This window comes from Carettochelys insculpta, chromosome 6, assembly GCF_033958435.1.
Source record: "Carettochelys insculpta isolate YL-2023 chromosome 6, ASM3395843v1, whole genome shotgun sequence".
Lineage (NCBI taxonomy): Eukaryota > Metazoa > Chordata > Testudines > Carettochelyidae > Carettochelys > Carettochelys insculpta.
Window position 1 is genome coordinate 121,626,906 of NC_134142.1, and position 15,274 is coordinate 121,642,179.

General features: G+C 55.7%; 1 protein-coding gene across 5 annotated transcripts in view; it reads left to right on the top strand.

The window, feature by feature from the left end:
* Positions 1-15,274, top strand: part of SPTB (spectrin beta, erythrocytic) — a 113,572-nt gene that overhangs the window by 61,774 nt on the left and 36,524 nt on the right. For all 5 annotated transcript variants that reach the window (XM_074998146.1, XM_074998142.1, XM_074998145.1 and 2 more), the window contains 6 exons: positions 1,767-1,857; positions 5,440-5,586; positions 6,789-7,052; positions 11,276-11,491; positions 13,290-13,379; positions 14,743-15,021. In XM_074998146.1, coding sequence (XP_074854247.1) covers positions 1,767-1,857; positions 5,440-5,586; positions 6,789-7,052; positions 11,276-11,491; positions 13,290-13,379; positions 14,743-15,021 — 1,087 coding nt within the window. The remainder of the gene's footprint in view (positions 1-1,766; positions 1,858-5,439; positions 5,587-6,788; positions 7,053-11,275; positions 11,492-13,289; positions 13,380-14,742; positions 15,022-15,274) is intronic.

A 15,274-nucleotide genomic window follows, 5' to 3' on the forward strand; every position in this document is an offset into this window, starting at 1 on the left:
CAGTCTTGCTCTCGATGCTCAGGGGAGATATCTCTTTCAGTTCTTCGATCAGTCTCTCTGAGACACTCAGGTCCAACTGTGCTCTGTACAGATCGGTGCAATATCTCGTCCATCACTGTGCAACCTCCTCCCTGTTCATGAGCACTGCATCATTCTCGTCTTTGATCGCCATCTGCTTCAGCTGCCACTTCCTATTAATATTCCTAATCATCTTATACACCTCCCTGGTCTTACATTCACCGTAATACCTCTCGATATCTTCACACTGCTCCTCTAACCATTTCGCCATATCCTTTCTGGCTGCGTTCCTTACTCAACTGCATTTCACCCTATATTGATGTTCCGCCCTCTCAGAAACATCCCTTCTGATCTTCAACACTCTCTTCTCTTGGACCAGCTTCAGTGTCTCCTGCGTAATCCACTTCTTAGTGATCGTCTCTTCTTCTGGAACCATCTGGTCAATTGCCTCTTCTATCACTGTGACTATCCCTTCGACTCTCTTATCTAGGTCTTCCTCTGTGCCTGCTTTCTTGGTCTTCTCTTCGAGCACTGCTCTGTACGCATTCCCTTTTTCTTCCTCACCTTGCCTCGCCATGTCTCTTTGTATCTTGAACTGTCTTATACTTTCTCTTGAGGTTCATCTTCATGTTCACAATCACTAGAATGTGGTCCGAGTCCATATCCACTCCTGGGAAAGTTTGTCATTGATGTCCTGATGTTACCCGTCTTTTTCTTATCAAGATCATATCTATCATGTTGTTGGACTTCTGGTCGTTCAATCGCCATGTTCACTTCCTACAGTCCTTTTGTGGGAATCTGATGTTCCAGGTCCCCATCTCGTTGCTTCATAGCAAACTCTAGTAATTTTTCACTTCCTTTGTTTCTTTCTCTGTATTCAAACCTTCCCATGACACTCTCCCAACTTCCGTTATCTGTTCCAAGCTTCACCTTCCACAATCAACACATCTCTCTTCGGTACGTCCTTCAGCGTCTTTGTCAAGTCTTTATAGAATAGCTTGATCTCTTCCTCCAGACTGTCCGACGTGGGTGCAGACCTCTGAACAACCAAGATGTTGAACAGTTTCACTTCAGATCTCGCTATCATCATTCTCACAGGCATCGATTTGTATCCTAACAATGCTCCTCCAGCTCTTTGGCTAAGAAGGAATCCGACACCTGCCTCATGCTTTGTTTTGCTCCCTTTGCAACCACACATCCCTCCTGGTGCCATCCAAGGTGTCTCCTCCAGTCCAAGTGTATCTCATCAGTATCTCTCCATCTCCTTTCGAAGCAGCTCTAACTCTCCAGTCGCCCACAGTGTTCGGACGTTCCACATTCCGATTGACAGTGTCTGTGTTAGTTGCAGTTGTCTTTGGAATAGGAAGATACTTCACTTAAAAATTATCTGATTGTAACTTTGCAATTGCTTTAAAACTTATTTTCTATGACCCTTTTTATCTTCTATTTTTTCACGGGCCCCTTGCAATATGCTCCGGGACCCTCAGGGGTCCACAGACCCCAGGTTGGGAAACCACCGATTTAGGTTATTGATGCAGTGCCGTGCAAACTGAGGCACACACACGGGGTTGCTATAAGACACTTGACCTCACATGCGACATAAGAAGGCGAATAAAATCCCCATGATCCCCGTTTTGTCACAACGGGCTGTCTGCTCCCACCGTAGGCCGACAGGTCTCTCCCCTGCACTTTGGGCTGATATCAGAAAAGATAAGCTACTGCTGCTTATGGTCCTCTCTCCTTTCCAGGTCCAGGGTGAATGTGGCTAAATCGAAGGATGCCCTGATTCTGCTGAAGGACAATCACGACCTGCAGAGCTTCTTGCAGAAGTGCCAGGAGGTAGGCGGCTGGGCGAGCCCTTGCAGCTGGCCAGGGGAGAGGCCTCCTGGCTGGGCCGTGCCCTGCTTCACCTGGGCTTCACCATCAGAACCAGCTCTGGGTGGGAAAAACTCCAGGGAGCCTTTTCCCCCCGTTTCGGCCCAAGTCGAAAGGGTTTGTGACCGAAATTCCGTTGTCCACTCTGCGTGTGGCGGGGGCAGCGCGGAGGTCTCAAATGTCCAACGGGATGAGGTCACCACGAATCGGTTCCATTTCTCCGAGGGACTTGGTGTTGCGAATGTTTGTGGTGCCCTGTCGTCTACGTTCTGGGAGTCTCAGCGGGGTCGCCGTGTTAGTCCGAGCCCTCGAATCCAGCGAGGAGCCCTGTGGCACCTTAGAGGCCAACAGGTTTATTTGGGCCAGGGTTACAGCCTACGGAGCTCTCCTGGTCCAAGGCTAGCCCACACTGTGGGGTGGAAACCCCTCCGTTGACCCGCAGGGGCCTGCAGAGCGTGGGAGGAACCACGGGCCTGTCCTCTACTCCAGGGTTCCAGCCCAGGGACCCAAAGATAGTGGCCACGGATGGCGTTTCCCCTACTTCTTCCCTGGGCCACTGCCTCAGACACTCCCTCCCAGAACCTTTCCTCTGGTACCTGGCAAACCCATCTAGCTGCTCCCCAGCACTCTGGCTTACTCACAGTCCTCGGCTCCCCCCGTGCACTCTTCCCTCTCAGGCCTTGGGCTGCTGCCCTCCCCGCAGGGAGACCTTTTAAACCACCTGCCAGCAGGCCTCAGGGGTCTGCAGCAGTGCTGCTTAGCCTGCTGCTGCTGGCAAGCTCTTAAATGGCCCCAGGTGCCTGCTTGGCCCTGGTAATTGACGCACACCTCCTCCGGCGTCCCATGAAGTCGTGGGACCTCATCATCAGCGTCCCTCTGGCCCTCATCAGAGTGGCCACCTATTACATCTGGTCTAGACAGTACTTGGTCCTGTCATTGGGGCAGGGGGCTGGACTCGATGACCTTTCGAGGTCCCTTCCTGTCCTAGTGTTCTATGATTCTACCCCAGGGAGGAGGATGCTGGGCGAGGGGATGCTCTGCCACTGCAGGGCCTGTTTCTGCTCCTCCCTTGCGTCGTGCATCCAGGCAGAGTTCCTCTGGGCGGCGTCCACTGGCTCCCTGGACAGCTTGGAGGGGGAGTGAGCGCTGTCTGGGGTTCTTTGCTTGGTGTCCCCCTCCGGTTCCCTCGTTTTACACCTGTCACCTGCACCCCTGCCCGTTTTCTCATTGGTTGTCCCAAGCGATCAGTTGGTTCCTAGGTTCAGTAGCCCCTCCCACTGGGGGAGGGGCCTTAGCAGTGGGCGGGATTAGGCTCGCCTGCTTCCCTCCCAGCATCCTAGTCGTAGTCAGGGAAGAGGAAACCGTTCACCCAGAGCCCAGCATGTCTGCCCTCTGTGAGCATGCGGCCGCTGGCGGCTCTGCGCCTATCACACCACGTTATTTATTTTTATTTGTACTCCGAGCGCACGTCATGGAGCAGGGCCCGATTGTGCTAGGGGCTGTACAAACCCAGAACCACTAGACAGCTCTTCGCCCAAGGGGCTTGCAATCGAAGTGTGAGGCAAGGGGCAGCAGCTGGGCTGCAGACGGACAGGTGGGAGCGGGGGAAAGACAGCGAGACCAACCGATCAGGGTGGTGGGCCGCAGTCTCTGCCAGGAAGCCGTCCCATGCAAAGTGTGGGACCCGTTGCAGTTCGGGGGCATCCACGTTTCCTAACTCTCTGGTGCAGACCCGGCTCAGGCGCTAACTTAGGATGGTCCCATAACCCGTTCAGCTGCTTTGAGTCTGTCGGAGCCCGTTCAGATTCATTTCCTGAGTCACCTGGGGTGCTGGTTGGCTTGGATCCCCTGCAAAAGACTTCAACGGCAACCGGGGCAACTTAGGCAGGGATTCCAGGGGGCGGGAGGGGGCACTGGCCACACGCCTCTGGCCCCGCCTGTCCGTGCTCCGCCCCCTGCCTGTCCATGCTCCGCCCACGCCCCACCTTGTCCCCTCCCTGCTGCACTCCCACCTGCCTCTTCCAGCGAAAGCGCTGCACCACTTCCAGTGGGTAAGGGGCAGTGCCCTGCCTTGGACAGCTGCGCTCCTAGAGCGGCGGGCGCTAGGTAGCTCGGGCGGCACAGCTCCGGAGAGAGGCAGGACCGCTCCTGCCCTCAGCAGAGTTGGGGGGTGACGCTGAGGGGTGCATGAGACCCCCGTGCACCCCCCACATGTTGCCTCTGGCGCAAATGATTTCTTGCACTAGAGCAGTGGCGCCCAGACTTTTCGGCAGCACACCCCGCTTTTGATTTTTGAGAAACCCTCATGCCCCCTCCCCGGCTCTTCTTCACCGTCATCCAACCCCCTTTAACAAAAACTTCAATTGTAATTTACAACAAACACAAAAACTTGATATAAAAAGTGTTATTGAAAACTAAAAAGAAGCACAAATCGTTTGTCTTGGCCCCTCGTGGTTGCCTGGTGCAGCCCCAGCTGGTCAGCTGCCTGAGCCCCGTGCCAGTCACCCACCCGAGACCTGTGCTGCTAGAGCTGCCTGGCCAGCCATCCACTCGCCCACCACCTGCCGGGGCCGCCCATCCACCTGCCCACCAACCGCCTGAGCCCCATGCTTCTGGCACCAGCTTCCCGCCCTCCCACCAGCCACCCACCTCAGCCGCAAGCCAGCCACCGGAGCCACCCGCCCGAGCCCCATGCTGCCGGGGCTAGCTGCCTGAGCCCCACAAACTAGCTGGCTGCACAAGCCCCACAAGCCCTGTGAGCTACCCACCCAAGCCCCTCCCCTGCCCTCCTACAAAGCCAGGCATCCCCAGTCCCCGTCTAACCCCAGCTTCCTTTTTCTCCCCCTCCAACCCACACTCACAGTCATTTCCAGGAGTCAGCCACTCCAGGTAGTTCTTGTCCAGCTTCCAGCTTTTTATAGCAGCTGCATGAGGTCACCCACCTAAAAGGGCAGGGGCTGAGAGCCGGAAGCAAAGGCCAGCTCTTTCTTCAGGTGGGGGGGATGATGGCGGGGGGCTGGGCCACCTTGTGCCCCCCCCCCCGAGTTTCTTCACACACCCCAGTTTGGGAACCATGCACGAGCAGAATGGTATCTTTTTTCAATAAGTGACTTGCACACGCTTACACAACGTCCTCCAGAATTCAGTCCGGCGGATTCGACCGGTGGGAGACCAAATGACTCTGAGCCCCAAAAATGCCTTTTCTGTGCTGACGGGCGTAGCCGGGACAGCGATTACGCAGGGAACCACAGGAGAGAGTCCAGGGCTATTTGGTGTTGCTCCCAGGCCTGCAGATTATTCCAATGTGTTTGAATGGGGCTTATCAATAAAAGACTCCACTAATGTGTGTGTTGCCCTTGCTCCGGGCAAAATTTGTCTCTTGTAATCCCTCCTTGCTCTGTGGCGTGCAGGAGCAGGGAAAGGCCGATTTCAGGCTGGGATTTCCTCAGAACCCCGGCGCTTGGGCACCTGAATCCCGGAGGCCCTGCGGAGAAGCACAGAGCTGAGTCTGGCCATATGACCTGTGCTCCCTCCCTGCCTTTGCAGCTCACCCTCTGGATTGACGAGAAGATGCTGACGGCTCAGGACACAACTTACGACGAAGCCCGCAACCTGCACAGCAAGTGGCTGAAGCACCAGGCCTTCATGGCTGAGCTGGCCTCTCACCAGGGCTGGCTGGAGAAGGTGGACGAGGTAGGCGCCCTCCCACGGGGCCTGGGGGAGCAGTCGCCTATGCCTTGGGCAGCTGATGCTCAGTGATTGCCCGAAGGTGAGCGCCAGCCGGGCATCTTGTGGGCTGAGGGAGGACCCCCACCTCCCCTGGACTGTAAGGGGATGCTAAGGAGCTGCCTGAGGACCAGGGGTTCCTGTAGGAGGCAGCAGGACTGAAACAGCAGTGGAGCAGGAGACAAGGACGCCAATACAGGAAGGCGGGAGGGGAGCTACTGTGAGCACCAGGACGCTGCTTGTTCTTCTTGCCGTTCCCCTGACGGTCAGGGCAGGAGGGGAAAGTACCCGGCCTGTGTGCAGGCCTCTGACTCCTGGCCAGGGAAGGGAGGGAGCAGAGGAATCATTCACGCAGTGGGTGCTTTCCCCTCAGTCCCTGACAGTCGAGGAAATGGGAGGGAATGCAAACAACCTCCTGGGGTGCCCAGCTGCTGCCCTGCCCCCTGCACTCCAGAATGGCGCTTCTGGCAGGAGAGAGGGAGCAGGCCGTGTCCTGCCCTCCCGCTGGGTCCTTGCCTTCATGGGAGGCCGTTACTACCTCCCCGCAGCCGCTCTCCACCCACTGCCGTCATACGCTCCGCCGGCCGCCGGTGTCCCCCTTTAACCTGGGAGTCATCCCGCATGGGAGGGGAGCGTTCCATGATGGGGAGCGTCAGCTGGACACAGCGTTCCACTGGGCGAGGGCGGGGAAGGGTCCAGAGGAGAGCAACCAAAATCCCCCCGGGGTTTGGCGTAGCTGGCCCATCTGAGGGATGCCTTTGGGGACTGGGCAGGGGGAGGCTAGAGAAAAGGAGGCTGAGGGGGAGGGCCCGATAACAGTCACCAAATACGCACAGTAAATGTTCTAGGCAGGATGGCGATGCGTGGTTCGCCATGCTCGCCAATGGCAGGACAAGGAGGAACCGCCGTAGCTTTCAGCAAGGTGGATGGAGGTTGGCTGTCAGGGAGAAGCTGCCTCACTCTCATGGTAGTTCAACCCTGGGACAGGATCCCCGGGGAGGGCGTGGAGTCTCCATCATGGAGTTTCAAAAGCGCAGCTGGGCAGATGCCTGCCAAGGGTGGTCCAGGCTGGCTTGGACCTGCCTCCGTGCGGGGCTGGAGGAGGTGCCCATCGGAGGTCCCCTCCCACCCCACATGGCTGTGGTTCTTTTCCCTTCGCCTCTCTGCAGGAGGGGAGGCAGCTGGCCCAGGAGAAGCCCCAGTTCAGCACGGTGGTCTCCCACCGTCTGACAGAGCTGCACCGGCTCTGGGACAAGCTCCAGGCGACGACAGAGGAGAAGGCCCAGCACCTCTTTGATGCCAACCGCTCGGAGCTGTACGCGCAGAGCTTTTCCGAACTGGACGGGTGGATAGGGGAGATGGAGACGCAGCTGCAGTCAGCCGAGCGGGGCACTGACCTGACGAGCACCAACAGGCTGCTGAAGAAGCTGACGGTAAGGGGTGAACTCCCGTGACCGCTGGCCCTGCAGGGGTGGAGGGATTAGCTGCAGAGGCGGGTTGGCGCTAAAGTCAACGTACAACCGGGTGCGACTCGCTGTTGTGGCGCCTCCTGCTGGTGGCGCAGGATTTAGCTGTGCAGGCCCTGCAGCGCCCTCTTCTGGCCGCTGTCTCACCCCCATTACCTTCTTGTTCTCCGCCACTCACGTCAGCATCCGCGGCCCTCCCCGACCACAGGGCTGTCCCCAAAGGGCCTGCTGCCACGCTGTCTGGGGTCCTCCCCTCCCAGGGAACCCTGAACCCCAACACCCACCTTGCCTCAGTGATCCCCTTCCGGTTGTCCTCTAGCCCCTTACCTCGGGGTAGACTGCAGTCTGAAATACCACTCAACATCAGCAAGGGTTGAGGATCTGCTGCCTTCTGCAGCCTGTGGCTTGCCTGGCCAGAGCTCTCCCAGCTTTGCATTAGGAAGTCACTGTAGTTCCCCTGGCAACCAGGCCTCTCCTGCACCCCAGCTGGAGTCTTCTCCCTCCTGCCCTCCCAGAGCCCTCATTTATACAGCCCTAATTATCTGCTATAGTGGCAGCTGCTTCCTCTCCCAGAGCTGAGGTTAGCCCTTGGCCGGCCAGTGCAGGGCAGACGCCCGGGCACACCCCCTTCTGTCTCTCGCCCCTGTGGCAGGAGCTGGGGCTGCAGAAACAAAGTGAAAGGGCTTTGCTCCAGCTGCTCTCTTCTGAGCTGGCAGAGGACACCCTTGTCCTGGTATGGGGAGAAGTATTTCTAACCTCCAGATCTGTCCAGCTGCTAGCAAGAGACACCAGCCACATGGCCTTAGCCTAGCTTAGCTACATAGCAAGGTCTTCCCTGGGATTGAACTTAGGGACCTAGAAGCAGGAGCTGGTGTCGTCAGGCCAGGTTTGGCCAGCGGAGAGGGAATCACAGACGCATGGGGTGCGTCTACACTTGCGTTTCTCTTTCGAAAGAGGTATGCAAGTGAGGTACATTGAAAATGCAAATGAGGCACAGAGTTGCATATTTGGCACCCACTTGCAAATTCTTATTTCGAAAGAAGTGTAGACGCTGCTGTTTCGAAAGTAAACCCATCTTCGCAAGAGCCCTTCTTCCCATGAAAAAAAGATAGGGGAGCATGAGGCAGCTGGGCTGCAGTTCCCATGAGGCATTTGCATTTTCGATTTCCCATTAAATAAAGGGAAAAAGTGTTCTTGCGAACATGGGTTTATTTTTGAAGGAGCAACCGAAATAAGAATATGCAAATGAGGCCCCAGATATGCGAATGTATGCCTTATTTGCATTTTCAATATCCCTCATTTGCATACCTCTTTCAAAAGAAGAATACAATGGTAGACGCACTCATGGGCTGGGTCTACACGTGCCCCTTCCTTTCGAAAGGGGCATGTTAATGAGCGGGTTTGAATGATGCTAATGAGGCTCTGCAGTGAATATGCAGCACCTCATTAGCATAATAGCAGCCGCAACAACTCGAAAGTGCAGCTTTTCGAATCGCGCACCACCTGTGGAGATGGGACCTTCCGAAAGGACACCCCCTCCCCAGTTTTCGAAAGCCCTTCTCCCTATCTGGTGATTGGAAGAAGGGCTTACGAAAACTGAGGGGGGTCCTTTCGGAAGGTCCCGTCTCCACGGGTGGCATGCAATTCGAAAAGCTGCACTTTCGAATTGCCGTGGCCACCATTATGCTAATGAGGTGCTGCATATTCATTGCAGCGCCTCATTAGCATCTTTCGAACCTGCTCATTAACATGCCCCGTTCGAAAGGAAGGGGCATGTGTAGACCGACCCAGCCATGGTGTCTAGCCACTAGCGGGGACAGGATGGATCGCCCTGGGCTAGCCTGACTTCTGTTTGGAATTAGGAGCCGTGAAGAGCAGTGGTGGGAGAACTGGCTGGAAAATGAGCATTTCATTTCCCAGCCAATTGTTTGAAAGGGAGGAAGGTTTTGTCAGAAACTTTCCCACTCTAAAGTTCAACTTTGTGCTGAAGAATTGAAGCCTTGAAATGGGCAGTTGGGAAATGTATTTCCCCATGCCTCATGGGAGCTGTAGTCCAGCTGCCTCATGCTCCCCTATCTTTTATCAGCTGGGCTGCCTGGTGGGACTACATCTCCCATGTAGGGTCATGGTGTCCCCTCAGAGTGCATCATGGGTGTTCCTGGCTGTGGTGCATTATGGGAGATGTAGTCTGCTCAGATAGCTTGGTCCATAGAAGAAAATGAAGAAGGGGAAAATCAGCTTCAGTGTCCATAAGACACAGCAGCAGGCTCTTTGGATATATTTCGGTTTTCAAGGCATTCCAATTTTCAGTCAAAAGGCAGGTTTTTCTGTAGGGGGCAAACATTTTTCGCAAAAAACTGAGTTGACAAAAACCCAACTTTGCGTAAAAAAAACAAAACTCCCAAAACCACAAAATACCCCCCGGTAACCACCACATTTTGTTTGTTTTTTACAATGAAACCACATGAAGCACAAAGAAGTAAATAATTTACAGTTTGCCTGTGTTTCCAAACCCTGCACACTTCGTGGCATTCTCACCAGAATAAGGCAACGGTGCAGTTTCACATCTTGGCTACGTCTGTGCTAGCCAAAAACTTCGAAATGGCCATGCAAATGGCCATTTCAAAGTTTACTAATGAAGTGCTGAAATACTTATTCAGTGCCTCATTCGCATGCGGGCAGCTGCAGCACTTTGAAATTGACGCGGCTCGCCGCCTTGCGGCTCATCCAGATGCGGCTCCTTTTCAAAAGGACCCCGGCTATTTCGAAGTCTCCTTATTCCTAAGCTGCGCAGCAGCGGGCCGTGTCAATTTCAAAGTGCCGCAGCCACCCGCATTCTAATGAGGTGCTGAATATGTATTTCAGCGCTTCATTAGTAAACTTCGAAATGGCCAAGTTTTTGGCTAGTGTAGACACGGCCCTTGTCAAAGAACCCAGCAACACATTGTGTGGGGGTTACTGCTACGACTGCTTTAAACCCTTGTGCTCCCAGTGGCACGTAGGTCATCTACAAATCTCTTCCAGTTCACTGTGTCTCAGGACAAAGCTTCTAGCTAACCCCAGTTGTTGTCCTTCAGTCTCAGTAGAATCATAGAATTATAGAATGCTAGGACTGGAAGGGACCTCGAGAGGCTATCAAGTCCAGCCCCTACCCTCATGGCAGGACCAAGTACTGTCTAAATCATCCCTGATAGACATCTATCTAACCTGTTCTTAAATATCTCCAGCGATGGAGATTCCACAACCTCTCTTGGCAATTTATTCTGGTGTTTGACCACGCTGACAGTTAGGCATTTTCCTAACGTCCAACCTAAACCTCCCTTGCTGCAGTTTTAAGTCCATTGCCTCTTGTTCTATCCTCAGAGGCCGAGAAGAACAAGTTTTCTCCCTCCTCCTTATGACACCCTTTTAGATACCTGAAAACCGCTATCATGTCCCCCCTCAATCTTCTCTTTTCCAAACTAAACAAGCCCAGTTCTTTCAGCCTCTCCTCATAGGTCACATTCTCTAGACCTTTAATCATTCAGTAGATCTTTTCCACATTAACAACGAGAAGTCCTGTGGCACCTGATAGACTAACATATTTTGGAGTATAAGCTTTCTTGGGCAAAGACCCGCTTCTGTCTGATGAAGTGGGCCTTTGCCCATGAAAGCTTATGCTCCATCTGTTAGTCTGTAAGGTGCCACGGGGCTTCTTGTTGTTTTTGAAGATACAGACTGACACAGGTACCTCTCTGATACTTCCCCACGTTGTCCGAGGTCTTCCTTTTTTGCATTTTCCTTGAGGGTGCCATGGGAAAGCTTGGTGGACTCTGCTGGATGATGGTTTTCTGAGAGTGTGGCCTGGCCAACCCCTCTTTCTTTTCTTGATTTGAACGTCAAGTGGTTCTTGTCCAGCTCTGTTCCAAAGACCAAGTCTTGATGTCTGATGTGAAGGATGGACCTCAGGCATCTGTTTATGAATGTCTGCAGTGGTAGGGGTTACGGTAGCAAAATCAGAAAAGACGCAGAAGCAGGAAAAGGAGGCCTCAAGGGCAGGGAGGGAGAACAGAAGAGGGGCTTGAGGGCCTGGCATTCTTTGAGTAGCATCCACCTGCTCCGTCCAAGTCTGCTGATCAGCCGGTGGCTGTTGCTGGGGGCTCGTGTCAGCGTTTGGCTGGCCGTGCTGAGCTGCCAACCTTCGCTTGCAGAGACTCGGTGAGCAAGTGAGCGTGCGGAAGAGGGAGATGGAGGGGCTCCTGTCCCAGGGCCCTCCGCTCAGAGGGGACCCACGCGAGGCAGGCAGCAAGCAACAGAGCATTGAGAGGCGGTTCCTGGATCTTCTGGAGCCCTTGGAGAAGAGGAGGAAGGAGCTGGAGTCGTCCAGAGCCGAGTACCAGCTTGACCGCGATCTGGCAGATGAAATGGTAAGCTCCCTGAAAGGCCGCACACACGCCATCTGTGACGGCCGATGCGTCTGGCCTTCCCAATGGGCATTTTGCCCAGGTGCCTCCCAGCTCCTTGTGAGTGGCTCCAAGGCCCTGGGTGATACAGCAAGGTGCTGCACGTAAGTTATTAGGTGTGTCGTGGGGGGGGCGGGGGGGGGGGGTGCTTGGGTGCTGCAACCATAGACCAGGCCCCAGTATGCTACGTGGTGTACATTATTAGGAGAATTATGGTAGCTCTAGGAACTCCAGCCATGGACTAAGACCTCAGAATGTTAGGTACTATGTGTTATTAGGTGTATTATGGTAACTCCAGCTGTGGACCTGACCCCCGAGCAGCTGGGCACTATACGTTGTTAGGTGTATTACGGTAGCTCCTAGGCACTCCAGTCATGGAGCAGACCCCTGGTGTGCTACCCAGTGGTATGTTATGAGGTGTATTATGGTAGCTCCTATGCGCTTCAGCCATGGGGCAGGCCCCTGGTATACTTGGCACTGTAGGTTATTAGGTGTATTATGGTAGCTCCTAAGGGCTACGTCTACACGTGAAGCCAACATCGAAATAGGCTATTTCGATGAATAACGTCTACACGTCCTCCAGGGCTGGCAACGTCGATGTTCAACTTCGACGTTGCGCGGCACCACATCGAAATAGGCGCTGCGAGGGAACGTCTACACGCCAAAGTAGCACACATCGAAATAAGGGTGCCAGGCACAGCTGCAGACAAGGTCACAGGGCGGACTCAACAGCAAGCCGCTCCCTTAAAGGGCCCCTCCCAGACACAGTTGCACTAAACAACACAAGATACACAGAGCTGACAACTGGTTGCAGACCCTGTGCCTGCAGCATAGATCCCCAGCTGCCGCAGAAGCAGCCAGAAGCCCTGGGCTAAGGGCTGCTGCCCACGGTGACCATAGAGCCCCGCAGGGGCTGGAGAGAGAGCATCTCTCAACCCCCCAGCTGATGGCCGCCATGGAGGACCCAGCAATTTCGACGTTGCGGGACGCGGATCGTCTACACGGTCCCTACTTCGACGTTGAACGTCGAAGTAGGGCGCTATTCCGATCCCCTCATGAGGTTAGCGACTTCGACGTCTCGCCGCCTAACGTCGAAGTTAACTTCGAAATAGCGCCCGACGCGTGTAGCCGCGACGGGCGCTATTTCGAAGTTAGTGCCGCTACTTCGAAGTAGCGTGCACGTGTAGACACAGCTAAGCAGTCCAGTCACGGAGCAGACCCCGGTATGCTTTGTGCTGTAGGTTATTAGCTGTATTATGGTAGCTCCTAGGTGCTTTAGCCATTGAGCAGACCCCAGGGTGCTAGGCACGGTATGTTATTCGATGTATCACGGTAGCTCCTAGGCCCTGCAGTCGTGGGGCAGACCCCTGGTATGCTAGGCACTGCAGGTTATTGGGTGTATTACGGTAGCCTGTCGGTGCGCCAGCCATGGGGCAGACCCCAGGGTGCTAGGCATTGCACAGAGACACAGCAAAGGGGCAGTTCCTGCCATACACAGCTTCCACCTGTCTCCTTTGGCTGCTGCTTGGCTTTGAGCAGCGCGGTCCCAGGCCAGCTCCTGCGGACGGGGTCACCGCTCTGACACCCGGGTGTAGCCGTCATGTCACGCTGGCAGGGGGATCAGATGCCCGGGACTCCCAGCTCGTGTGAGCTCCGCCAGGGCAGGATCAGGGTGCCAGGGGCTGGCGCCAGATTGCTGGCCCTCCTGCCGCCCCACCTGCCCCTAGGCTGCAGCCTCCCCATTCTCTGCTCTGTCTTGCAGCTCTGGGTGCAGGAGAGGCTGCCGCTGGCCAAATCCACCGACCATGGCACCAACCTCCAGACTGTGCAGCTCCTGATGAAGAAGAACCAGGTGAGTCCGTCCGTCGCCTGCAGAGCACTGGAATCACAGCTGGGCAGCAGAAGGCTCAGCGGACAGGGGATATATGGCACCAGCAGCCTGGTCTCTCGGCAGGGGGAATCAAGGCACTGCAGGGGCAGGAGCTGGCCCCAGAGGCATCCCTGGGAGTCCAGGAAAACTCACCTTGAAGAGAAACGTGAACAGAGACTTTGGGGCCTAAGGGATTTGGATGCCTGTTTTCCATTAAAACGAATGGCAGCTGGGCGCCCAAACCCCCTGGGCAACACAGCTGGATCTCGGCCACAGCGTGGCTGTGGAGGGCCACAAAGTGATCGTAGAGCAGTCACGTGACCTGACGTGCTCTTGCGCCGCCCCCCGTCCCGGCGTGGTGCCAAACCCGTGGGGCAGTTACAGTATGACCAGGCACCTCGGCTCGTCCCCTGGCTACTCTCCGGCTGTGGGTAGCCATGGAAGACTGAAAGAACTGGGCTAGTTTCGTTTAGAAGAAAGAGGACTGAGAGGGGGCTTGACAACTTGTTCTCCTGAGCCTCTGAGGGCAGGACTAGGAGGAATGGGGTGAAACTGCAGCCAGGGAGGTTTAGGTTGGGTGTTAGGAAGAAGTTCCTAACTGGCCGGGTGATTAAACACTGGAATAAATTGCCTGGGGGAGGTTGTGGAATCTCCATCAGTGGAGACATTTAACAGCAGGTAACACATCTCATGGAGCTGGAAGGGACCTTAGCAGGTCAGCTAGTCCAGTCCCCTGCCCTCTTGGCAGGGCCAACCACGCTCCCTTTCCAGGTCCCTCAATGGCCCTCTGGAGGGCCGCCCTCACAGCCTGAAGTTTAGGAGGCCAGTGCTCAAACCCCTGAGCTGTCCCTCCCGGCTCAGGGCCCTCTCTCAGGGATCGTCTGGAAACTCTAGCAGGTGCTTCGTCCTGCTGCTCACTGATCGTGAGGTCCCTCCCAGGTCTAGCGTTCTATGATTCCATGCATGTCACAGCCCTACGTGCTGGGGGGCTGGTATCATGCCCTCCTGCCCTGCACAGCCTCTGTCTCCCTGGGAATGTTGGTCTGACGGTGGATTAGCTGCTGTGCCGTGGTGCCTAGGAACAGCCCCTGCTTGTGCCGGGTGCTGTACAAACGCAGCATGAAAAAGTGAGATTGAAACCCGCATTTGTGTCCCGGTTTCCCGGCGCTCAGACGCGCTCAGTGCCTGTGCGCCAGGCGAGCGGGGAGGAGCCGCGTCTGCCCTTGTGCTGGGCTGGTTAGCTGAGAACGCAGAACGCCTGCCACCCCCTCCGCTGGGCTGTTGCGATGCCCACCAGGGCAGCAGGTGTGTTTCTGGGCACTAACATGGGCTTTCCCCTGGCCAGACGCTCCAGAACGAGCTCACGGGCCGTGCCCCGCGGGTGGAGGACGTCCTGCGCAGGGCGGAGCGCACGGTGGCGGCGGCTGACGGGGACTGCCGTGCCCTGGAGGAGCAGCGGCAGCTGCTGAAGGAGGCCTGGAGCACGTTGCAGGAGGAGACGGGGAGGAGGCAGTGGCGGCTGGAGCAGGCAAACAAGGCCCAGCAGTATTACCTGGATGCCGGCGAGGCAGAGGCCTGGATCAGCGAGCAGGAGCTCTATGTGGCAGCTGACGAGAAGCCGCAGGTGAGAACCACTGAGGCTTGGCAGTAGAACAGCCACAGGCAGCCAAGCGGGGTCTGGGTGAGGGCCACCTGGGGTTAGCTCCAGGTATCTTTCAGGGTCTCCAGCTGGCTTTCAGAGGTGGGGGGAATCCCCCTCCTTATATCCCCAGAGCTAACCTTCAGCAAGGACCATGTGCCCCAGGAAAAGGCTGCCCGAAGGTGGCGTTAAGCCCCATTCCTGACCTTGGAATCCACAGAGGCTCTGGCGTAATTTA